The sequence below is a fragment of the Rhopalosiphum padi genome, chromosome 2 (genome assembly GCF_020882245.1).
Source record: "Rhopalosiphum padi isolate XX-2018 chromosome 2, ASM2088224v1, whole genome shotgun sequence".
NCBI lineage: Eukaryota > Metazoa > Arthropoda > Insecta > Hemiptera > Aphididae > Rhopalosiphum > Rhopalosiphum padi.
This window is the reverse complement of record NC_083598.1, coordinates 61401191-61428325: the sequence shown is the minus strand read 5'-3', so window position 1 is coordinate 61428325 and position 27135 is coordinate 61401191. Positions and strand designations below refer to the sequence as shown.

Below are 27135 nucleotides of genomic sequence, written 5' to 3'. Positions count from 1 at the left end.
ACACTGCAATATTTTGCTTTAGAGAAATAACTAAACTAAATAATTTATAGCAGTAACTGTGGTCGGTTTATTCGTGTGTAATATTAAATTGGTACTATTTCATACGTTTATTACCTATATATATATAAATTATAATTGTCTATAGGTTAGGTTATAATTGTTATCATGGTTTTATAGATTAATGATCAAACATGTGGTGAAACTATAGTGCATAAGGCTTAAAAATATCAACTACTAAAATAATATATATATATTAAAAATATATGATTTAAATACCTGCATATATCATATGTGTTCTTTGTGTAACAGGATCAAAAATTATTCTTCGAAGTGTAAGCGGTTTGTTCAGATCTGGTGAACTGACAGCGATACTCGGACCATCTGGTGCTGGAAAAAGTACATTGATAAATGTATTAGCTGGTTATAGGTATTAATTTTATTCATACATATATTTTACCACTAAAACTATTTTCAATACTTCTTCGGACTTGTTAGGTGTGGTGATGCTCGAGGTTCCATCATGGTAAACAGTCGACCAAGAGAAATGAAATCATTTCGAAAAATGTGTCGTTACATAATGCAAGAAGACCTTTTGCAACCAGCACTTACAGTATTAGAGTCTATGGAAATAGCATCTGATTTAAAGCTTGGTTATACAATTTCTAAAGAAAACAAACTTGACTCTGTAAAAACATCGCAATTACGAATGACCGATAAACATATTTTATAATGTTGATAAATGTTTTTTAGATCGAAAACATTCTTCAAATGCTACGACTAACTAAATCAAAACATACGCTCATGGAGAATTTATCTGGCGGAGAAAGAAAACGATTGTCCATCGCTTTAGAGCTTGTTAACAATCCCCCTGTAATATTTTTGGATGAACCTACAACGTAAGTATTTTTATTTCTTTATTTACATAACTATTTTCCTATTGCACAGTATTACATCAATCATTCTATTAAATATTATAGCCTTTCGAGTCTTGGTTAACCATAAATAACCATAACTCCATCATAATAATTTAGTATAGTATTATATATAGCTCTATAAGGCATAACATTTTTCATTTTTATTTCAAGGATTCATACAATCATACAATATAAACTTTAATATCTTGAATGCACTCGTTACCTATCGCATACATTTGAAAATAATAATATCACTTTTATTTCTTTTAATACAAAATATAAACATCAATTAACACGCGTCTTTGCATATAACATAAATATTAAAATTATACATCACATTATTTATTTGCAATAGGTAGATACTTAAAATATGCCCTTATACTAATGCATTTAAATATTTTAAACTAGGTATAATACTATTTTTTTAGTAAACAAATAAAGTATTAAAGATATATGTCCGCTATTGTCAAAATATTTTAATATATTTAATAACAATAAAATATATATTGATAAAAGTTAATATTTGTAACTAATAAATAAAATGTTTAAAAAAACTATACAAACGAAATATTTTTTATTCATTCTACTTGAAGAGTACCTATCTACTTACATACCGATACCGTCGGACGACTTATCTGATAAATGGTTACAAAATAAACATAACTAAAATAGTATTAAATATATATTATTATATTTTTGTAATATTATTATTTTTGTACATAGTGGTTTAGACGACTTATCCAGTTCCCAATGTGTGTCATTACTTAAAGATCTTGCTTATGGCGGTAGAACAATTATATGTTCCATACACACACCCAGTGCAAAATTATTTGCAATGTTTGATCATGTATATATAGTCGCCGAAGGACAATGTATGTTCGCTGGAGTTGGCCAGGATATGGTTCCCTACCTATCTACCATAGGAATCAATTGCCCTAAACATTACAACCCGGCGGACTTCAGTAAGCATTGATGAATGATGACTGATGATGCTTTAAAATTAATTAGTTTTAAAATCTAAAAAATTGCGTTTTTAGTGATCGAAGTTTGTAGTAGAGAGTATGGCGATTATTCGGACAAAATGTCAACGGCCGTAGACAACGGTAAATGTTTGAGGTGGTTTAAGGATAATTCTGAAACAAGAAAGCCAATTGTACGCCGAGCGTCACAGTATGATACGGTTTCCAATCACCTGTACGATTTTTCTAGTACAGGATGGTCTCAATTTAACGTGCTTCTCAGGCGGATGATGATACAACATAAAAGAGACTACGTAAGAAACATAAAAAAAGAAGTACACTATTGGAAATCGCTATAATAACATATTATTATTAATTTTAGACATATTTATTATTCAAACTATTCATGTACACATTTATTGGCCTAGTAGTTGGTGGGATGTTTTTTCAATTTGGAAATGACGCTTCTATGACTATTTTTAATTATGGTTTCATATTTATTACCATAATCGTTTTTATGTATACACCACTCATGCCAGTATTGTTAAAATGTAAGTTTTATTAAGATTCATTATTTATTACACGAGATGTTTAATTTTCAACTAGAATATATAATTTTAGTTCCTAAAGAAGTTCAGCTATTAAAACGAGAATACTTCAACCGATGGTACGGACTGAACGCTTATTTTTGTGCACTCACGTGTTCACAACTCCCAATGCAGGTAAGAAGAACCGTAACTTTTAAAAGTTATAAACTTATAACTTATAATAAACATATTATATTACATTAAATGTTATTTTTAAAAACATATTTACACATTATATATCTTATAGTTAATCCTATCGTCAATCTACATAGCAATAACCTACTTCTTAACTAATCAACCATTAGAATGGGAACGAGGAATTAAATTTTCCGTCGTATGTTTGATGGTGTCCTTATCATCAGAGAGTATGGCGTACGCAATTTCCTCGCAATTCAACGTTACGGTAAGTTCTTCGAGATCCACAGTGAATGTTGGTCCACTATGTCATTTTTTACTACTTTAACCAATTGGTAAATCCTAATTTAAAATATGTATAATATAAATGGCGTGAAAATAAATATTTAAAGGTTACCCAAATCACTTCACTGCAAAGTACATAATATAAAATGTCTTTCAATTGTACCACGGCATTTAGCTATTAGTTTTATTTTGACTATTGGCTGATCACTTGAATGGATGTGTAAATGTGTTAGATTTCAATTCAACGATAAGTTTATGTTTACGAATTAAGATTCATAGCGAAGAAGAGGAAAGGTTTAGCATATATTTCTAAAATAGTTTATACTATACTACAATACTACATTTGTATTATTATTATTTTCTCAACTCGAAACGTAATTGAAAATATTATTTTAAAAAATAATTAATATCCGACCATCAATCTATCTGGGAATAAATATTCTAAATAATTTATCTTTTAGTACGATAAACCAAATGTATAAAATATCAACATTGTCTTATTTTAATTATCCGACATTAAAGTAATCTGTATAACAAATGTGTAAGACATTATTTATTTTCCTAGTAACAAGACGTCATTCGTCCTTCATGAACAGTGTCTACCGTCTGGATATACCCACTGGTATCGCTAGGGCCAGAAATATAATATAGATTACCTATTAATGCACTCGTACTAATTTACTGCGGACAATGACGAGGATAATGAGAAATGAGATTAAATTTCTTAAGTTCCGTATTATACTTAAATATTCATTATTAAATATTAAGCCCTTTAAATGTTTAATAAAAGCCAACTATTTTATAATATACGTATTATACGGCTAAATTTGATCATTATTTTTTTCGTTTCGTTACGCATTTCCGTCAAAATGGAATGCCGATAACGTAAAAAAAAAAACAAGTTTTATTCAGCAATAATTTCTATAGACTGCGTCTTCTTACTCCATCGAGCACGTAAAATATAACAACTAACATTTTTAATAACTTTCAAATTTACATTTCGCAGTTTATATTTTACACATTATTTATTAATTGATATACAATTAAATCTATTATTTATATTATGAAGAAAACGAAACATATTCGATTAAATATGGTAGAAAAAAATCTGAAACTAAAGTGTATTCTATTATGTAAGGTCTAAATAATTTTATAAGGAAATCAAAATAGTATAATAATTAATAAATCATGTTTTAGAAAATAAAACACTGAATTCAAGTACAAATATAATTATTGATATATTGTGCGTTTTGTATGTATATATATATATATATATATATAATATGTATATGTGTACAAAGGCATAGATATAATAAAATAAGGAAGTTTTTTCCACCTCCTAGGATCACATTATATGTAGCTTACAATTTTATATAGTATGTCACATTCTTTTGCGAGTTTTATTATACAATCGTAAATCTCGTTTTGCAACTGTTTTACAACTGGAATGTGGAGTACATCTTACCTACGACAAACTTCAAGTGTCGTTGAAGTACTACAGCCGTACAGGATTCCTCTTTGTATTCGTGTTTGAAAACACAACACTATGACGCACACGCAGAGTAGATTTTCTTTGCTTATGAAATGCGGTTTTCGTATGCCACCTGTAATCCAGCCCTGTAATTAGTTATAATTTATAACTTATTATTCCGTAGGCTCTAATATTATATTAATAGGTATTACTGTACCTATTAGAAGTTTGAACGTGTCCATTATGATCGTCATCATTATACCATCACTCATTATCTAACTATTACTATTATTATTACTATTATACGGTAGATATAATTTTACATCACTATACTTGTACATCTGCAGGAGAGAGCACTATTATTAATTTCAATTATAACGCTTTATTATATGATGTCTTTCCGATATATTTTCCTATAACAGATAATCAAAAAATTAAAAATAGAAACTGATTGTTCTTATACACAACAACACAACATACGAACAATAACAACAACAAAAAATATTCTTTCATATATTATGCAAATAAACATCAAATATTAGCATATTTTTCTCAATCCTTGGTTGTTTTGTACACAATATTGTAACTTTACTGTACTGTCTATACTGAACTAAAACTTTGAATGACAAAATGTCTGCCCAGTCAGTTTGATACGCGTTTTGCGTATGGTACGTGTACGTGTCAATACAACAAAGTGTCTCGTTTTGATACGCGTCGTTTGCGCGTTTTCATCAGCGCGCGTACCATACATACGCGTCCATGTGAAATGGGCATACGTAAAGCATTACTACACGTTGATGGATGACACAACTGCTATATTATAGCAGCTATAACATTCACCAACTAAGCACCCCATTTATGATCATTTTTTTCTTCACGTTTTTAAGTTGCTACTGAGAGACAAATGCTTGCCTAATATCAGACATACGCGCGAGTCGTGAAATGTTAAGATCATGAACGCTTTAGCTCGCATTGTACATAAATATCAACGTGTGTTAACTTCGAAACGAGCGTGATCTCTATTGCTATTTATACACATCGACAAACGAAATTTAATTAAGCTCACAAAAATAAAACGGTAACGCGCTCAAAACAAGTAAAATTCAATCGTATCTTTCTTTTTGCCACCGTCTCATTTAAAACTTCCAAAAGTGCTTCTACTTGATATATATGGGGGAGAGGTAGTAGGACCTGGAGTACACAATTCTGTTGAAATTAATATATTAATTTTTGAAATCAACTCATTTTACATACATTTTTTTAACGATATGTATATATATATATACAATAAACATTAAGCATGCATATATTTTATGTGTTGTCATTTTGATAATTTAATCAGTGAGTATGCGTTTATATATTTATAATATATTGTCGATTATAGGTTTTATATAATATGATTCGCATAAATATTCAGTACAAATAAGGCTTACAATTTTATGAGAGGGTGACCATTTTTTCTTGTGTTATCGCCTCATGGGGTGAACAGTTTGCATAATACTTACCCCCATGAGAGGGTGACCTGAAAACATATATGGCTCGGATTTCAATGAATTTGCATCTTATTTTAGAATGACTTACGCGATGTTTTCCAAGCTATAAATGTATTTCAAGTACTCCATGTTGTATATGCAAACTTTTTGGGGGCATTTTTGACGTTTTTTATTTTTTCAAGACTTTTTTGGCTTATTTCTCGTATTATGATTAAACAAATTGACTTCATCGAAATATAAACATAGTACATAGTACAAATATGTAATGCATAATAAACTAAAAATGTGATTTATTAGTTTTTACTCGTTTTTTTTTATATTTATAAACGTACCCACGGAATTTTTTTTTTTTTTTGCTGAATTTTAATTTATTTATTTATTTTATTTTACTCTATAGTTTTGTTCTTTGAAAAAAAAAAGCATTTAATATAAATGTATATTTAAATTCATTGTTTAACGATTTTGGGTCATAAAAGCATTTTCACAAAGGGCATTTAAATCCGAACCCTAGTTTATAATGTATCGCGATTGTACCCGAATAAATCTACTCACACTTACTTGTACACTTTACTGGTGTTTACAGAACAGCGTGTTCTTCGGACCGTGCGTGGCGTGCCCGATGATGCTGCTGGCGTCGTTCGGGCTGGGCTACGAGGAGAACGAGATACCCGGCATCATCAAGCTGGGCATGAACTTCAGTTACCTGCGGCACGGCGTCGAGGCGCTCGTCATGGCCGTGTACGGCAACGGCCGCGGCCGGCTGGAGTGTCCCAAGAGCGAGGACTACTGCGATCTCCGTGACCCGTCGGCCCTGTTCAAGACGGTCGGCATGTCCGAGGTGACGTACTGGGGCTCGATGAGCGCCCTGTGCGGCATGTTCTTAGCGTTCAAGGTGGCGTCATACGTGATGCTCCGGCGGAGGCTCAGCACCAAACCGTCGCTGCTGCTCAAGCTCGGTTTCGTCGGCCGCTTCATCAAAGCCAACTTTAACATTCCTCGCTGACCGCCGCCGACTCACTCGCTCGCTCTCTATCTCTCTCTCTCTCTCTCTCTATGTATAATGTGTGTACATAATAAGATACCAAACAGCATTTGTGATATAAACTTTTACTTTACGATAACTTTAGATATATACTGTAAAATAATAATAATATCTGTTTTTTACACCATATTATATTGTCCTAATGATAATAATAATAACTGCAGTATATATACACTGTATATACGATATGTTTCGACTCTATAATAATATGTATATTATATATTATATAATATTGAATCGCATGTATATAACATATAAAGGGAAACAGGAATGACCGATTTATGCGCGTATAATGTATAAACATATTATTATATTTAAAGAAATAGTTTTTTTTTTTCATTATATTTAATTAAAAGTATTTTTTTTTTTTTTTTGGCGATTCGAATCTTTATGACTTAAATATTCGTAATACACGTGTTATAATTATATACAGGCTGTATCAAAAGTCTTCATCCGATTTCAAAAAATCATATAACGGTACCTAGTTCACTACAATCATTACGGTGCCAAATTTATGAGCTAGACAACTTAAAACAAACTCGGTCGTCGTCTTATCTTTTCATTAGGATATGGGTCGTTTACCTGCGGGTAACGATTGCCGAGCTATATAAATCTGTAATCGGATGAAGACTTTTGAAACACTCTGTATTATAAATTATAAATTATCCATCTTACACGTGATCATCGCGGGAGATTAACGATTAAATTTATAAGCGCTACAGATTTTCACGGTACCCACTATACATATCTGCATTCTGCAACGGACAGAGACAGGTAATAATAATATATATATATAGGTGCTATCTACACGCGCTTCTGACGTCTGACGGTTTTTGTTGGTGTGCGGCAACAACATGATAATTAATAGTAATAATAATACTCAGATGGTCGTTCAAAAACATAATAGAACTCTACTAGGTACTCCATAGTGTGAGTATATTATATATTATATAGGTACGTGTATATATATAGTAAAAAACCTTAACGTGCGTGAATAATGAATTTGTACATACTTTGTACCGCGAATGCGCTTATTCATGGTTTAAGACTATTATCGGATGGTTCTGCAATTGTTTTGGTCTCTAGGACGACATTATACCATTCGTTAAGTAGATATACTTACTAAGTATTAATAATGAAAACGTGCTAATACTTATATTTGTATGCCCGTGACAGTGTTTACCAGTTTCCTACTATGTATAAATACAATAGAGTACAATATTTGTTATGGTCGACTGAAATTGATCAAAAGATAATTTTTCAACGATTTTAATATACACGACATTGTGAAAACAAAGAAATCTTACTGTCGATTGGTCGTGTAATTCATTATTACCTATTCCGTATACAATTGTTTAATTTTATACCAACATTAGAAAAAAAAATGAATTCTTATTAACTTCTAAAGACCGATAAACTACCTACTTATAGACATACTGTTTAATAAATACGACAGTTAAAAAAAAAAATCATCAAATCATTCGAATTAAATAGGTACCTATTAATTTGAAAAATAAACTTGAATATATATTGAATAGAGTGCCAGCAAGTTGGATACAAAATACAAATGATTTGAAGCCTAGATAAAGATATTTAAATTTCTAAAAAAAAACTTATTTGGTTTAAACGACTTAGTGTTGATAGATAATAGTAATAAAACTGTAAATATAGATTATTCTGTACAAACATTCTAAAATATATATATATAGGTATATTGAAGACGTATACATACCTATATCCCGACTAAAATCGTTACAGTTGAACTTTTAAATTACATTTTATGAAGCGATGATTATAATATTATGGAATAATTATTGATTATTCAACATCACTTGACGACTGATGTCAATATAATTCTGGTTTTTAAATAAATTTTGAATACATATATATATATATATATATATTATAACAGTAATGATCAGCAGGCACCAACAGATACATTATTCATGATATGCAAATAATAAATACCTAACTATTTAATATTCATATTCAATTATACGTATAGCTATTCGGTATAACGAACTGAATTGATGAAGTGTGCGGAACATCATAATACACAATACTTATAGGGCCCATACCAGCCCATACATCAATCGTAATTACATCACTTGAACTGTCATTGTAATCGCCTCGACCGCAGTTTGTTTGACGATCATACATCATTATGCCACCACTCTCGAGCATAGGCGTTTTTGAGCAACTGCCGAGACACTATAATATGTACATAACATAAGTATCTACGGGCAACATTGCAGGCACAACGACCTAATGTTTTTTTTTTTTTAGGATGTAGAAAGATTAGAATGTCGTTTCACACATCGCCGGATCACGAGTATATTATGAGTTCCCTGCCTACTAGTTAATATGATGGTTTTTAAAATATCGAGAAAACTATATTGTAAGTCGCCAAAAATAAAAACCGGAGAACTCGGTGTTAGGTCGCTATGCTGTATGCTAGATTACACTTGTCGAGCTTACCCCGTGACTGAGCATGTTGTCCGATATCGCAGTATCTAAGAGATGTGTAAACTTTGAATTCGTTGTGTATACGAGTGTACGATCAAAAAAAGGATTTTGAGAGGAGGCAATCAATTATATAGCCTTTATTTCTAAGCATATTTCTAGCACTATTTATTTACATTGCAATTAGTAATTTATTTTTCTATTAGTAACAGTAGGTTGCTTGGACTTATTTTTGAAAAAAAACAAACCAAATACTTACTACATGATTTTAAATTATAAAAAATTGATTGTAATTTATGGAGTAATAAAATTCTTGTACGGTTTCGTTGTACAATATATAACTAGTTACCTATAAGTGCTAATAACCTTTAAGTCAATACCAACGTACTATAAAACGATGTAAATAAATTCATGGCATAAATAGCTTAAAATTAATCTAAAATCTAAATATTTTTTAAATTTTAAATATCCATATATTAAATAGCTCAAAGTTTGTAGATATATGTGTATATTGAAAATTGCATTGTGTATTTAAAATGTGCATAGATAATTATAGGTTATTCTCATTAGTAGAAGAATGTTTTAATTTATAAGTTACTACAATTGAGATTTTTTGGGCAATACTAAAGCACTTTACAGAAATCATATTTTTTTTAATTCGTATGAATTACATGAATATTTTTGGCTATTTCTGAAAATAAGAAATGAAAATTTAAATTTTACACTCAATTTATTTTTATTATTTTTATGAATAAAACTTATGAAGAACGTTGTACCTACTATATGCTGTGTATGGATATTAAATATTTTTTGAATTTCCTAATCACAAAAAAAATGTCATACATTTTTGCAAATTTAACTTCAAATGCTCATGAAAATTTATTGTGGATTTATATACATTTTTTTTAATTACGGTAATAAAATCTAACGATGAACCTTTTATTAAATTGTCATGCTTTCTGACTGAGTAATAACATTTTTTATCGACATTTAAAAAATAATAATAAAAAAATTAATATGCCTATAAGTAGCTCAAAGAAAGTCAAAATATTTTATCAGACCACGTATATAACATTTAATTATAATAAAATTTGGTAAAAAAATGCAAGTAGGTATTACAGAGTTTTGAAGCTTATGATTGAATGACAGACGCAAAAAAACACACATCATTGTAGGTATGGTTACCGCAGGTTACCTAACCCAATACATTTATTATCTTTCTATGCAGAATCTAATGATAGTCGAAAAGTTCAAATATCTGTAGAAATCATAAAAGTAAAAATGAAATAAATATTTTGTTCGGTCGACTCATAAATGAATACATAATACCAACTACAGTGCTACATGTGTCTAATATTGCCTACCATTAATAATTATAAATATTAAATGATATATTATATGTATTATACCTAATAACTGTTATAACATATTAAAACTTTTAAATTATTTTATAGGTAGGTAGATAGGTAGGTGCTACGGCCTATGCGTTTTGCCATTACTGCGGGATACACTTAAATTATTATTACACACGTTTATACGCTTTACACAATTACACAATATTATTATTCGGCTATTCGTCTCTCTTCAGCTATACTTTATTGTGTATATTATGCGGTATGTATTATTTTAACATTTTTTCCATACATTTTAGGTCACGCATCAATATATAATATATTGTTCAGAGAAAATGAAAGTTGGCATATAAACGATTTTCTCCCGTCTGATAATAACACAGCCTTCCGAAACATGTACTTACCTGTCTATTTAACGAAGCATAATATACCTTTCGATTATCCTTCTCCTCCCATACAACCAAACGGACAATAATATAATAATAATAATAATAATAATTTATTTCAGTTAATACGTTTTCAGTAGATTGCACTGAATATATGTGTAACAGCAATCTTAGATAGACACCTACCTATAATCATTTATTCAGCACTTAGCTCAATATTTCAATTTAAATGCGATAATAAGTGTCTAAAGTATCAACAACAAAAAAACCCAGTCGTACCAAAATATTAATATCATAAATTATAATATATATATATATCACTTATATAATGTATTGGTATTATCAATAGATAATCATCAGTACTCGTTACCCAGTAGCATTTCTCTGGGGCAGGAGATATGACCACATTTGTCAGTGTCAAACGTCCCAGCATTTTATCTTTATTTATTTATACGCCACTGGTATAATACCTACCTACCTATTATACGACCTTTCTAACTACCTGACCTTGGCAGGAGAGTCAACTAGTCAAGTATAGGTATATTAGATATACTTAAAATTATAATTCCACGCCATTTAAGTCAAAATTACATACCACAACGCAGAGGGGTCTGTCCGAATATTGCATGCCATCTCCCAAATGGGTCTGTCCTAACCACATACGACATACCGTGTGTAGAGTTTAACTTTATTTTAAAATATTTATATTGATAAAACTGCTTGCAGCATAACAATTGCTAAGAAATTATTTTTTTTTTCTTTTAACAAGAAAACGACGACATTACGTTGTTACTTTTCTACTTGAAAAGTAAAGTGATTTCATTACAATTTTATTTGAGTAACGAGTAAAGTAACCTTATTACATTTATCGCTAAGTAACGAGGAAAGTAATTTATTCAACACTATACTAGGTACTCACATCAGTAAATATTGCTACCATAAACATCGTTAGTTGGTTAATGTTTAAGTTTTTGCTGGACATATATTATATATTCTACCTGTACGTTTGTAAGTAGGTACAATTACTTCAAAAAGATTGTTAACGAGATCCTTAAATTCTCTATGGCAATAAATGATAAGTGAAATATCTAAAATAAAATGCAATAAAATTCTTCATTTATAATCGATAGATCATCATCAAAAAATCACCTAATATTAAAATATCAATATATAAATAATTTAATTACCTAATTAATTAAATAAGATATGCGTTTTATCCGCACAGTTATGTATCTTTCGAGCTATTATTACATAATCTAATCATTGGGTTTTTATCTTACCATAATAATAGTGCAATGCGTCTAGTTTCGTGAAACATTCTTCCATCTATCGAATTTTCATTTAATTCAACAATATATTTCAGCTCTATTGTCCTATTGAGCATGACTGGTCCCTCCAAAATAATATCAAAAAAAAAAATAAAAAGTAGTTACAGCCCATTAAAGAGCAAAAATATTCTCTTTCCAACCGAGAAAACTCTTTCAACAAATTTAAATGTTCAGATTAAATAAATCTAATCGTCTTAATGAATAACAATGGCATAATTACAAATTAGTAATATGCCTTCAGGCGTATCGATGATACCACCGGCAAGAAAGTTGGTACTACTTCTGATAATTTTCAGAATATGCAACCAAACACACTGATACGCATTCCTGCTAACTACTTAGATAGACGATAGCTTTTATTAAGAGGACGTCAGCGCACTATTTGTTTTCTCATCTCTCTGACCTACACGCAATATGACAAATTTTACGTTCACAATAATGACTACAACCATATTAATTTCTTAAATTGAAGTGAAATGACCTCTTAAAAAATTTAAAGTTAAGAGCAATGAGCATTATCTAAGCCCTAAGGCATCTCATAAGTGTTTTATCATATTTTAATTTTAAATCGAGTTATGAGTGTTTTAAAACTGTAAATTGTTATATACGTCTTAAAAAACTCAAAACTCGCTTTGAAATTAAAATATAATAAAATGCTTATGAGATACCCTAAATAATATTCTTAACTTTGAATTTTATAAGAGGTCATTTCACTCTAATTTGACAAATTAATATGGTTATAGTGATTATTCAATCATTTTAAACGTAAAATTTGCAATGTTGCGCGTGAATTAGAGAGAGATAACAAATACTGCGCTTATATCCTCTTCAAGTTCTCTAAAGAAAACGAAGAAAAATTCGGTGAAATGCATCCAGTTTTAGTTGGTAATTCTGGCCCGAAAACTTTAACGGTATTATTTCTACAACTCGTACTGGTTGAGTCTAGTTCTATCCGTTTTGAAATTATTTTTGACTCAATTCACAATGCCATTACATATTTACATGTATTTAACTCGCATTTTATTCATTTCATTAGTATCAAACGGATTAGTAGCAAATATCCTTAAGACTGTTGAAAGCGGTACGTGTTTTTGTACATTTAGACCATTCCTTTGTATTATTTTAGCGTTATATAACGGAACGGGTCAAAACCAAAAGACTATTTCTGAGATAGGTATTAATCCATAATCGTCAACCAAAATTAATTCCTTTAGAAGAATAAATCATACAAAGATTGATGGTATTTATTACCCATGTTGGTTCGTTGAATTGAAGATTTCGACAAATAATCAACATCTATAATAACTGTTGTCGTATGACAAGTGCATTATTTATACAGTGCCACGCTAATCATCAGTGGTGCTGGTGCCCTAGGGAAATTATATTTTGTGTCCCTAATCATAGGCGAACATAGGGGCTTTTTTACCGCCGTTTATAAAGTATTGCTATTTTTGTCGCCCTGGAGTACTTACCCTAATTACCTACCCCCCTTTGCACGGCTCTGATTATTTACCATCTACTGCAGTCTCTTTGTTTTTCTTTAATAAGTTAAGGGTATTTGGATAGATTTGGTGGGAAATATGTGCTGCATTTTGAATACTAATTGCAAGTGATTAAACTTATTTTAACTGCATTATCTAAAACTATTGATGTTTTTAGATATAGGTATATTAAAATAATTATAATTATCTTTAATTTGACTGAATGTTTTTCAATTGTTTTCCTAGAATAGTTAGGAAGTTTTTTTAATAGTTGATAGATCTTTTAGGGCTAGGAATACAAGCCGTATCATCTGAAAAGATATTTACTTACAAATTTCCATTAGCATGTAAAGGCCAGTATATAAGGTTAGGAGCACCGATTGGGAAACAGTAGTTTAAACAAAATTTGTTTTAAAGTATAAATCTTTAGTCACTAGTTTACAATAATCAAAACATAAAAAATAATTTAGCTACAAAAAATATATCCATGTAGTATTTCAATGAATGTAATGATAACTATATTTTAGTAATAAGGTATTCAAAATAGCAATATAAAAATAAAATATGTCATAACTTAATAAAAAATTTTAGTTTAAAACTTTTAAAGTACAATATTAAAATGTACACAATACACATAGTATATAAATTATAGGGTGGTCCATAATGTGAAAACAATTTTTAAATAGTATTTCAATGGAAGCTCCATTATCCTACATTAGAAATATATAGATACACTATGGAACACATAAACATATTTACAAAAATTTACTTCTATATACACCATTATAATCCAAAAAGGAAAATATTCATAAATTAAAAAATAGATCAAATATCATACCTAGTGCATTGAAAAAGGGAAATCAAATAGACAAAGTTCTATGTCTATGTGCTTTTTTACTAAGGCCATTGAAACTTTTACTATCAACACTGTCTATCTCTTTATTCTTTAGCATTGCTATTAAATTACTTTCTTTTTTATAGTTTATTTTAAATTTATCATTAATTGGTTCAAATGAAAAATGAGTATTTTCAGTTGAACCTAGATTAAATACATTGAAATTGACTTTTGGCAATTCAGGAATTTGAGAAGTTGTGTGTTGTATTGTTGGCACTGGATGAAAACTGTTATTAATTCTATCGTTTGTCCTACATTGATGATTGCCGGTTGGTCCTGGACCAATTGTTGAACCGCCATATCCAAATATGTATTTCATGCTTAAGCCTCGACCAACTAACAATGCAGTTGATAAAAATATTGTTTTAATGATTATAATAATAATGATAGGAATCAAAATTAATTGAGCCCAATATGGTATGTCCTCTGAAAAATAACAGTAATAATAATTAAATTAACATTATATAGATAAACTAAAAACCAGAAAGACTATGTGAAGATTCTAGTTATCGTAGAAACAATAAAATATAAACATAAAATAAATTATCTTAGATGCAATTTGTCTTACTTAAAACTGATTTATTGAAAACATATATAGATTCTCCTAAGGTTTCTATTGGTTTCATCATAATTTTACTGAGCATTTCAGCTAATACGTCAGTTATAGCAATAGAATATTTAGGATCCAATTTAATGGCTTCTTTGTACTTTTTGCAGTCGTCTAGTAAAATTGATATATAAAATTATTTAATTAGAAAGTATTAAAAATAAAAGATATTACCTAAATTGTTAGTTTGAAACCAAGAAAAAGTATTCCAGCCTGTCTTTGTATGGCAATGAGAAGGCATGTTATCAAAATGAACTTCACGATTTATTCCAGCTTTCTATAACAACATAACAATTTCTAAATACAGTAAATACAAGCATACTCTAAAGTTGTTACAGTGATCTTTGGCATTCTAATAATATAATAATTAATACTCATTTTTATTTATTAAAAGTAAAATTGTATTGAGGTTTGTAAACTAATTTAATACAGTAAATTTCTTTATTTAAGAAATTGAATGTACTCATAAATAATAATATATTATTGATCATGTTTTTTGTAATTGAATCATGATCAATAACACATTTGAAATTAATTAAAAGTATGGTTTTCTTACCGTGTACATGGTGTACCAGGTTGAAGCAAATGAAAGTGCAAAAACAATAAATAAAATAAATGTTACAATGGTAACATAACGAATTTGTTGAAAAATAATATATAGTAATGCAATTGAAAGAGAACCAATTGAAACCCAAAACAGCACTTCCTTAATCTGAAACAATAATTATAGTAAGATTTTAAATAAAGTAATAACTAACATTCTTATTATTTAAAATAATTCTTGTTTAATGGCTTTCAATTTATACTACTTCATAAAGGTACAAATACAAGCAAGTAATATAACAAACTACATATTTTATGATTTTATCAGTATAAATCTATACATTTATGCATTGTAATAAGGATAAAGGGGAAAGAAAAACAGAAATGTGAGTTAGGTACATGAATAACAAGACTCACATTAGCTTGAGATTTAAAGTTTAACTATCTAGTGCTTTTCTAGTACCTATAGAAAAAAAATTGCTTGTAAAATAATATAGCATTATCCTTCATTAATTTAATGTCAGAATTTAAAAAAAAAAAATTATAAACTGATATCCATACCATATCCCATATATTTTTTATAAAAACAGTGATCTACCTGATCACAAATCACATGAATCACAAAAATATTAAATTCTATACTTATTAAATGATACTTAAGGCATTCAATTGTATTCTAAATAATTATTTAATAGTTAATATCATATTTATTATCAAACATAGTGTGTACAGAAAATTCAAATTATAAATAACAAATTAAATACATAAAATTAACAATTAGGAGGTACCTGATCATATATTTCAAAATTGCTGCCTATTGCTTTAAATTCATCGGAGTTCATTGGTAGTGGAGTAAATAGGCTATTTAAAATTCGATCAATTTCTGTATAATCGATATCCCTTTTATTGACCATGTTTTTTAATAATTGTAAATCTTTAACACTAAGAGTTACTGAAGCAAGCGATTTCAGCTCTTTGTATTCTTTCTCATTTGACACTTGATCAATACTCTAAAAATAAACCGCAAGATCATATAGAATAAAAGACTGTTCATAAAAGTTTTAAAATATATGAACAAATCAATTTTAAATATACACACTCACAGGCAGTCCAGTGTTTATTAACAGTATGTTGATAAATCTAGTAAGGAAGATTGTACAACGGTCATTTTGAATAGGCTCACCAACTACTGTATTTGGTTTTGATTTTCTCATTGATTTTGTCGACTTATCATAATTGAGCATATCCAAATGATCGACAAATTCATCTTCTGAACATTTTATAGTATACTCACTGGATAAACACAAAACCAAAACTGTGATAAAAATTAGTCTCATTGTAATTTTTAATACCCTAACACACTAATAATAACAATAGTTTTATATTTTCGTTACAAAACAGTATTTTTATAATTAACGAATGTCACAATCTACAAACTACTTATATTATAACTAGTTTCAAATTGATCGTATTTGCTAGTAACTATTAACTACTTGAATACCTAGTGACGAACTGACAACGACTTTCCCTATATTTCACGATGTAAGATATTAGAGACAGATTTTTTATCTCTATGATAACAACCATAGACATATAATATGTGTATATATAATATATGTCTATGATAACAACTAAAATAAAATAATTATAAAAATTGATAATAAATCCCGCTATCATAATAACAATCATAAAAAATAAAATAATAAAGGTTTTTTAATTATATTTAGATGTTGGAAAATGGAAATTGCCAATTGGAAAATTTTATAATTATTTACTACTTGATAGTATTTTGTAGATGTATATATTATTAAAGGACGCAACACCCCATAGACATATTAATATATTATATGTCTATGCTTCACCCGCATGTGTTGTCTCTGTCTTACTAACGTATTTCATAGCAAATTTATGTTTAACAGAACATATTTTGTGATGTTAACTTTAATATTAGAGTAAATTTACCTATTATCAAATTTAAAGGTAGGAATATTATTAAGGCAATGTCATATGCTTTTATTGATCTTATAATTTTAAAGTGAGTTATAGCTATGTAAAATATTACAACTTTAATAAAATACCTATTCATAACTCACTTTAAAATGATAATATCAATAAAAGCATATGACATTGCCTTAATAATATTCTTACCTTTAAATTTGATAATAGGTAAATTTATTCTAACATTAAAGCTAACATCACAAAATGTGTTCTGCTGAACGAAAATTTAGACTATATAATAGCCGTCTATATAAGAATATAAACTCGTTATGGTTTGACATCGTGCTGCAGCTCTGAACCAATATTAGTCGTAATGACGCCGTTGAACAGCCACAAAAACAAATGAGGCAATGAATTATATTTTATCTGCTACTTCAGTAATGTTGTTACTAGAAGACATGAGCAATCAACCAAAACCCCAGGAATTTCTTTGCAAAACTTACACAGAACACGTTATTTTTTTTATAGAAAAACTCTAATGCATTTTTTACGTAAAGAAAATGTCTGTGTTTAAAAAAATGGTTTTTAATAATCTCGGTAACATTAACATTAAATATATTATTTGTTTAATTGTATACACCAAAGTGGCATGCCAGCATTTCTTTAAAAACAATACATAAATTAAAAATGTACGTGGATTAATGATGCAAAGGACGATGGATGTTAAAAAGTATGGTGTATTGCAGGTGTTGAGGTGTGTATGACAAAAACTTATTTTTAACACGTTCATTCGAAGCACATCAAATATGAATGCCACAGCCCACAACTTAATTTTGTTCATTGTAAAGGAGATATTATATTAAATGTTATGTTTATAAGTTTATACGTTATGTCGTTTTACCTATAACACGTTCGCGTTCGGTTGCAAATAAAACACCAATTTTTTCTCATACAAAAATAATTATTTTAGTTTAATAAATAATAGTTCATATTAGGTATATATATTTTTTTTATGAAAAGGTGATTTACCTACTAATAAAATAACTAGAAAAAGAAACAGCTAGCACGCCATTGTGTGCGGAAAGACAAATACCAGTGGCGCCAAACACTATGTTAATGTATAGGACAATTGTCCTACAAATAAAATTAATGGTGGGTCGTGGGTGGGCCTAGGGGGCACGTGCCCCAGGTGCATGGTTTAAAGGGGGCGCCAACTAAATTGAAATGCATAATGATAAATAAAATAGGGGGTGAATATTTTTAATTTTGCCCTGGACGTAAAATCTTAACGACACGGCTCTGGTGGTGGGTCCCCGTCACCACGAAGTCTCATGCAAATATTATAATTATTATATTATTATCTGAGAGAATATATGATTTTATTGTATTATAGAAACATTGATCAAAATTCAAATGTAAACTAATTATGTGGTGGGTGGGTGGGTGGGTGGGTGTTTGTTTTAAATGTTTGTCCTACATATTTTTTTTTACTTAGGCGCCACTGCGACAAGTACAAATATAGGTAATGAATATTAGCCCCCCCCCCCCAATATTGAATTTGATTTTACTCAAAACTGGACGATTTGCAATTAGACAAACAGAATTTTCAATCATTTGGTGGTATTTTGAAATCAATCGGGCAAAGTGGGGGGGCCAACTTCATGTACATTGGCAAGTATATATACGTATAATATAATTCATCACCTCGTTTGTTTTTCGATGCTGTTCAATGACGGCATTAAAATCCTCAGGGATTTATTGCTATACCCTGTACGACGTACGTCATTGTCTTGCATATTATATTGGTACAAATAATTTAGTAGTAGATAGCTAGGCTATAGTGGCATAATATATCAATTACGCCGGTCAATATTTGGCTGTAATAAATTGTTGTAATGTTGTATATCAATATTGTCAATTGCACCGAAAAATATCAAGAAGGATTCCTATAAATATTTATTTTGTGTATAATATTTATGTATATTACTATTGATTTTAGAACTTACAAAGTTACATAGATAAGGTGTGTTGATCTACTAAGGTATCTGATAACTATTTATAACTGTACTATAAGTCTATAACTATAACCATACTATTTATATAAACTAAAATTATTAAAATTAAGTCAACAGAGTACAGACAGTTTTATAATAATATTATGGTAATAGTTTAACCATTATTTTTTAATAGTGCAATTGATGTATATATATTATACATTTAGAATACAGGTAGTGTCCCAAATTCGACACAATTAACGAACACCGGTAGCCTGCAGTAGGGTATTATTAAGTATAGTAGAACATTATACAAGTAAAAGGATTTTATTATTATAGGATTAAAATAAATAATAGATGATGCTTGACTAATGAATACAAGATTCCTCGTAAGTTATCCTTACAGAAATTGGAACATTTTATGAAAAATAACTTTAGACAGTAAATTTTTTCATGAATATCTTACGATAATCATATATTATAATATTCTGGCGTAACACTTAAGACTTAACAGTTAAAATTATAATTGGCTGAATGGACGGTTGTCGGCTTCTAATTATTATAATTTATAATACCATGTGCACATGAAGACAACCACCAACAATATTTATGCAATTTATATTTTTGTGTTCATTATTTCATTTCATATTTGTCGGGCAAATCCGTTGTTGGTATTGAGTCATTGGGATCGTAATTCTGTACACACAAATATGTTAAAGCGGATCCAAACTCATCATGAATTATGAATTATTCGAAAGTAAACGACTCTCCGAAATGGAGACCTCAGCCGTCCGTCAACAACACTTATTTCTTGGAAAAGCCGAATTTACTTCGCGCTCGGGAAAAATGGTGGAAGTGTTGTATGGGTGCAACCACTGCAGCTTTTTAGATAAAAAAATAACTCTGGTGTGCACGTACTTCGTGGCTAATAAAAAGTAAATATTATTAACATGAATTAAGAATTTTTAATACTTTATGCAATACGACTGTCGCTTGTTTCCGCCGAAAATGAACTTTCCTTTTTCCACAAATACCTTTTTTCGCCAAATTAGAAAAATTGTTCAAACTAGGATACAAGTTCTGAAAATAAAATAAATGTTTATATTAAATACAGTAAAAGCCGCTAATTATTAGGAACACGGATAATTTATATAATCACGTTATTGAAACAAAATGTTCCGGGACGGACCGGCCGTATATTAGAACATTGAAAATAAATCGGATTATTGAAACATCACATCGGTTATTTGAAACAATTAGACGAAGGTCAATTGACATATCCACCAGTTATCCGACGATAATCAATGTACTTTAATCTTATATTTGCTGTCGTTCCTTTTATTTTTACTGTACTTTATCGTAAGTTACAGTACCTTACCTATACATATAAGAATGCTCTTTCTGTAGTTCTATACGTATCGTTTGTAATTCAGCTTCGGTTTACATACGTAAAGGTGATTAGTGTTTCGTTTAATACTGATGAAGTGATGACGAAGAAGAAAACAGCGAGGCACCTCTGGCACCCTCATCAAACAAGGAAATTGTAGAAGCTCTAAGTGTCCTCAGGAGAGCCGTCCAGCACCGTGCGGATGAAATAAGTTTTGAGCAGCATTACTCGTATGCATTGGCGTAGCCAGAATTTTTAAAAGGGGGGTGGGAAAAAATATTATATAAAATTCACCGCTGATCACCTAGACAAAACAATTGGTAATGTTTGTAATCGAACTAGGTACCACAGCTGTAGATAATAAATAACATTTCTACTTTTTTTATACTCTATGCCTCTATGGATGAGTCTCATACGCTACTGCTCGTATGAAAATATGGTCATGGAGTTACTCGATGCAATAAAACAAATTTCGTTAGACACGTATTTTAAATAATATAGTAAAATATATACATTTTTAAATTATACTATATACATACCTACATAGTTAAATATACATATACATACATATATTTTTCGCTTATTTTTCTTTTTTTTTCATAGTATAAATCAAATCATTCGCTTATTAGAAACAATCGGTTAATTGACATATTTCACCTAGGTTCCAAAGAGTTTCTAATAAGCAGCTTCTACTGTAGTTTTGTTTTTCTGTAGGTATAAATATTAAATTCTTACCAATTATTATCAACCAGATATAGGTAAATTATTTATATTAGTTAATATTATTTTTTTTTTGTTACCTACAGGGAATGGTAAGTAAGTTAATAAGTATATAATAATAATATATAATATAAAATTTAATAATATATATATTAAATATTTATGTATAATAAGTCGATAACTCAAAAAATATTAATTCGGTTCTTGTCTTCTTGAGAATCTATAGGTTTTATGATTAGTGGGTGTTAGGTACATTACTATAATTAAAGCAATTTCTTAGCCTGTAAGATTTTTTACATTTTAGCAATTTTTATTTGAATGGAAAATTAATGTTTGCCACAAATTTATTATTTAGTTATGCAGTTTGTTTATGTTATACTACATTATAAGTGTATAAACTCAGTGGGGTGATTACACGCGATATTGTAATACATATATATATATATATTTGTAATATTCTTTTAATATGACACTTAATTAATGTTTAATATTTATTTATATCTTAAATCACAATACAATAATATTTTAACAATATTATTATCTCTGTATAATTTATTTTTAAATTCAAACAGTTTTTAATAATAATTTTTAACGTTATTTTTTATATTTTAGAATTAAAAGGTAGTAGTTCTAATGGATATAATCAAAAAGGAAGATATAAAAAGTCAATACCCTGTGAAACATTCCCAGAAAAGCATTACTACAAGAATCATTATGTATAAAATATAATTTAAATTTAATAATAGTTATTAATAGTAATAATTTTATAATTTTTATATATTTTTTTCTTAGAACCATTATTAAAAGTCAGTTACTTAAAAGAATACTAGCTTACATTAATTGATTTATACAAAAAAACCTAATTATTACCAACAAAATCATATTCTTCATAAATACTGGGCAATGAGGTACATGTTATTTTCAAACTTTGATCGCTGCATTATATTGGATAAAGGTAATTAAATTATAGTATACGTAATATATTGACTACACATATGATATTTACATGTAATTTATTTCTTAAATAATATTTATGTATTAAAGTTATATAGAGATAAATGGGAAGGCACATGCATGTAGCATGTTTATTTAGAAATATTCTATGACTGTTTGTCGCTAATATTTTAGCACTCGTAAGACACTAGTTAATGAGCAGGGAATGTGTTATATTTTATTTTACAGAGAGCTTTTATTTTGAGTTTCCAGAAGTATTAAGTTATCATATAGCAAAACGTTGTACAAATAACATAGTGGACAGTGGTGGATCCTTTAAGTGGAGCAGGCCAGTGGCATACACAGGAGGGGGGGGGGGTGTCAGGGAGATTTGACACCCCACATTAAAAATAAATATCTGTTCAAATTATAAAACGATGACTAAAAAAAAGTCAATTCGTGATATAATTATGATTTGTGACACCCCTCTTAAAAAAATCCTACGTACACCACTGGAGCAGGCAATAAATGGTAATATAATCCAACTGGCAAAGACATGCAAAAAAGGTATTATTACTATGTAACATAACGTTTAGTATAAGTTTTAATAACTTGTGTTTAGTTATAGCAATTGGTATAGATCCTGAAAAGATCAGATTAGTGCGTCATAATGCTGAGATATGTGGTGTTGCTAATAAAATTGAATTTATGGTTTTTAATTTACCCTATGTTAAAAGTGGACCTACTATTCATGTCACCACCATGGGAAAGACCAGGATATTCAATTAATAAAAGCTATAGTTTAGAGACTATGTGCAAAATTCATTTTGGGGGAGGTTTAAATATTTTTGAACTTGCTAAAACTATTGTGCCTAACATAGCATTTCATATGCTGAAAAATACAAATATATTAGAAGTAAAACACATTGTTGAAAATGTAATTCTTAAGTAAAAGAATAAAATACTAATTAATATTATAGGTAATAAATTAATGTCTTTACTTCAATTATTTTGTCTTATTTAATAATTAGAAAAAAATGATAAATAAAAAATAGTGCATTGGAGAGAAGCTTAATTTAAAAAAAAAATGTGAATTGTTAACTATAGTAGCAGTCAAATGTATGTGTGGTTGGGGACTCTGCTTCATATCACTGCCGAAAAATTAAAAACTGATATTTAAGGTAATGTTCATACACCAAAGGTGCGCAAATTTCATATATATAATATATGAAATATATTAATTATGTATATTTCATATACATAATTAAATAAAATAATTTTTTGCTAACTCCATTTGAGTGAATACTACCATGTAGAATTAAAAAAAGGCTGTTAAAACTGTAAATAAATATATTTGTTTTTTAATATTCTTACAATTATAGCTGTTTGTATGAAGACTATCTGAGTAATATCACTTCGAGATAGACGGAGTCATTAACCGCATATACGTTTGGCTGCCTTATATTTAAGTATATTTTTTTAACTCACTGATATAAAACAAATTATTTACATAAAAACAATACAATTGCTGCAATTTTAAAACAACTTTTATTATAGTTTATTATGTTGACTATAAAATTATTACATTGGACACAGTTAACTGTATAAGATGTTCATGTTTCATTAACAATATTTAATAATCAACATCATTAGAAAAAATAATACAATAACAAAATGTCTAAAAATGATGTATTTGTAGTTCTAAAAAAATACTATACTTACAGCTTTGTTTTTCATTTTGAAATCTTATAAGGATTATAATAGTTTACTTTTACTTAAGGATTCTACTATACACTATACAATAAAAAAAAAAAAAAAAAAAAAAATAATGAATTATTTATATTCACACTTTGTCATTTCTTAATTCATCCATTTTATTAGCAATATTTCTTTCCATTTCAGCTTCAAATCGCCATCTCCAATAAGCTGCCTAAAATTGGAATGTTTAAAGATAAATTTTTAGATGAAGTTTTAATTTTGATTAAAAAAATATTTAAATTACTTTTGATCGATCCCATAACGCTTCAAATGAATCTAAAGCCGGCCTTACATCCAAAATAGCCACTTGATATTTATTTGGTGAATTGTCTGCACTATAATAATCAATAACATATCGCACTTCTTTACCACAGCGATCTACTATCCAATCATGTCTGTCAAAAGGCAGTTCATATCCCATCCAATTTCGTATTCTTGCTCTTGGAGAAAAATGTTTAGCTTTACCTCCAAAGCTTTTTAGCTTTGGATTCATACATTCACCTGCGTGGAATGCTTCCCATTTTAATACTTCTTGCCAAGCAAGCTCATTATTGACATTGTGTATTTTAATTATAACATCCATATCTTTTTGTGATAAATCATCATCTTTCCAGCGCCACCCTTTTCGTAACATTGCATTCCAAAACATCTAAAAAATGTTTAAATACTTTTTAGTAAAAATGTTTTATAATATATATATATTTATATTGTTTGTTTTACTTGAGCTGATGGATAAACCCAAAATTCACCATCTCCTTCTGACTTTGGTATAGTAGATACTTCTCGTTCTGTTGGTAGTGGAAACGGTTGATCCGGTGCTGGTTTTTGATTTGGAGGCGGCATCTATGAATATAATACATCGCATACATAAAGATTCAATAAATGGTTTTGAGTTATTATAAATAGATATAGGGATGGTTAATGAATCTATCATAGTTAATATTTTAGGTTAGCTTAGGTACTGACAAGTTACCAGAACTGAAAGTACTGTTAATAATCATAGTTTAAAATAACTAAAAAAGAACTAATAGTGATTATAAAATGATGTCCTATAAAATATTCAAACCAAACATATATATACTATAAATCTATTTATAAATAGCAAATGAAAAGTAAATTTTACTATAAAACAAACAAAACTATAGTTCACTCAATTATTTTTATTATAGTTATATATATGTTACAGACAAGTAAACTATTTGGAAATATATATATATTGCCTAGACATTATAGTACGATGTGATTTTGATGGACAATAAAATGTTATATAAAATTGTAAAACTGTGTAAACCATAATTGTTATTTTATATAATTAAATTTAAAATTGAAACCCTAAAGTAAATTTAAATTATTTTTTTTTTGAAAACATATTATTACCAAACTACTCTATTTTTAATAAAATTCAATCAAATGGTAGATTTTTTTTTATAATTTAAGTTACAATGCCAAATTTACTTCCGCAAATACTTACGAAACCATAAATTGACCAGTCAAAGAATAATCCTGCCCAGATAAAATAATATTTTAATGTATTGTCCAAAAACACAGGGCAAAGTATACATAGACTAGACTATACCTATATCACATTGCCTGTAACATATATATTTTTATAAATTAGTTGGCTTTTAGCCATGTATTTAGATTCTATCTACACTAGAACCTAATTGCAATAATTATTATGTATACCTAATATACTCAACACTTTATGACTTTTTTTCATTATTATCGCCAAGATTAGGATTTACAATTTTTAGGGTTTGTGGATTCAACGGGTAGAAGATGGTTAACCAAATGGTTTATCCAAATTCAGCACATTACACTATGTCATACATAATGTTTACCATGTTCAGCGGATTAATGTCATCTGGGCTTCCTGCCACAGCACATCCAGCGGCTTTCTTATCGTCTGTTTTGACGTGCATGGGGCACTCTGGCGGCGGGCTCATGCCAGCTGTATTTGTGAACCCGTGAGGATTTTTAGGTACATCATTGTTGTTTGTTTCGTTTTGTGGGACGAATGCTTGCACCACAAGTTTTTGAGCTCCAGAAACCGTATTTCCCATCGCTACTCGTAAAAAAATATCAAAAAGACGTAACGTCGAAAATATAAAATACCTCTATGATAAATTAATTAAAATACTAAAAAGTTTACTCACTGACACTCGTCGATCGATAAAACAATTTTATGTTGATTAGGTTAGGTCAAAAGTTCGGTAGTCGGAAATTTGGAACTGTGATTTCCCGAACCGAAAACTATTCACATCTTCAGTATCGATAATCGTTGATTGCACTAGGCGTTCGGTCGTGGCCCGTAAGCAACAAAATCTGAATAGCACCAATTCAAATTTCGATTAGGCGTAATTTTTCTTCGAACTCCGAGAAAATTTTCTAACCTATATCACTTGACACTTCTTCCATCGGAGATATCAACTCGACGTGCTCATGCGTCTTATTGATAATCATC

At 29.0% G+C, this 27135-nt stretch overlaps 3 protein-coding genes and 1 long non-coding RNA gene across 5 annotated transcripts in view; 1 reads left to right on the top strand and 3 right to left on the bottom strand.

Moving 5' to 3' along the window:
• Positions 1 to 7255, top strand: part of LOC132918870 (ATP-binding cassette subfamily G member 4-like) — a 38678-nt gene extending 31423 nt beyond the window's left edge. For both annotated transcript variants that reach the window (XM_060980202.1, XM_060980200.1), the window contains exons 3-11: positions 310 to 427; positions 496 to 685; positions 751 to 896; positions 1638 to 1876; positions 1952 to 2187; positions 2256 to 2424; positions 2495 to 2595; positions 2708 to 2863; positions 6428 to 7255. In XM_060980202.1, the coding sequence (XP_060836185.1) occupies positions 310 to 427; positions 496 to 685; positions 751 to 896; positions 1638 to 1876; positions 1952 to 2187; positions 2256 to 2424; positions 2495 to 2595; positions 2708 to 2863; positions 6428 to 6847 (1775 nt within the window). In that variant the 3' untranslated portion in view covers positions 6848 to 7255. The remainder of the gene's footprint in view (positions 1 to 309; positions 428 to 495; positions 686 to 750; positions 897 to 1637; positions 1877 to 1951; positions 2188 to 2255; positions 2425 to 2494; positions 2596 to 2707; positions 2864 to 6427) is intronic.
• On the bottom strand, positions 4180 to 6524 carry LOC132918871 (uncharacterized). The gene is made up of 3 exons (XR_009660577.1): positions 6403 to 6524; positions 4569 to 4764; positions 4180 to 4497 (listed from the first exon to the last, which is right to left on the bottom strand). It is a non-coding gene; the product is annotated as an uncharacterized LOC132918871 (long non-coding RNA).
• A 7134-nt stretch (positions 7256 to 14389) lies between the features above and the next one.
• Positions 14390 to 17493, bottom strand: LOC132922408 (chloride channel CLIC-like protein 1). The gene is made up of 6 exons (XM_060985909.1): positions 17045 to 17493; positions 16730 to 16951; positions 15955 to 16110; positions 15573 to 15675; positions 15360 to 15512; positions 14390 to 15217 (listed from the first exon to the last, which is right to left on the bottom strand). The coding sequence occupies exons 1-6, from the start codon at positions 17276 to 17278 to the stop codon at positions 14757 to 14759; spliced, it is 1329 nt and encodes a 442-aa protein (XP_060841892.1). The 5' UTR covers positions 17279 to 17493; the 3' UTR covers positions 14390 to 14756.
• Positions 17494 to 24442: 6949 nt separating this feature from the next.
• LOC132923380 (holocytochrome c-type synthase) lies at positions 24443 to 27093 on the bottom strand. Its single transcript, XM_060987350.1, has 5 exons — positions 26828 to 27093; positions 26513 to 26736; positions 25392 to 25514; positions 24916 to 25320; positions 24443 to 24843 (listed from the first exon to the last, which is right to left on the bottom strand). The coding sequence occupies exons 2-5, from the start codon at positions 26732 to 26734 to the stop codon at positions 24757 to 24759; spliced, it is 837 nt and encodes a 278-aa protein (XP_060843333.1). The 5' UTR covers positions 26735 to 26736; positions 26828 to 27093; the 3' UTR covers positions 24443 to 24756.
• Positions 27094 to 27135: the final 42 nt, after the last annotated feature.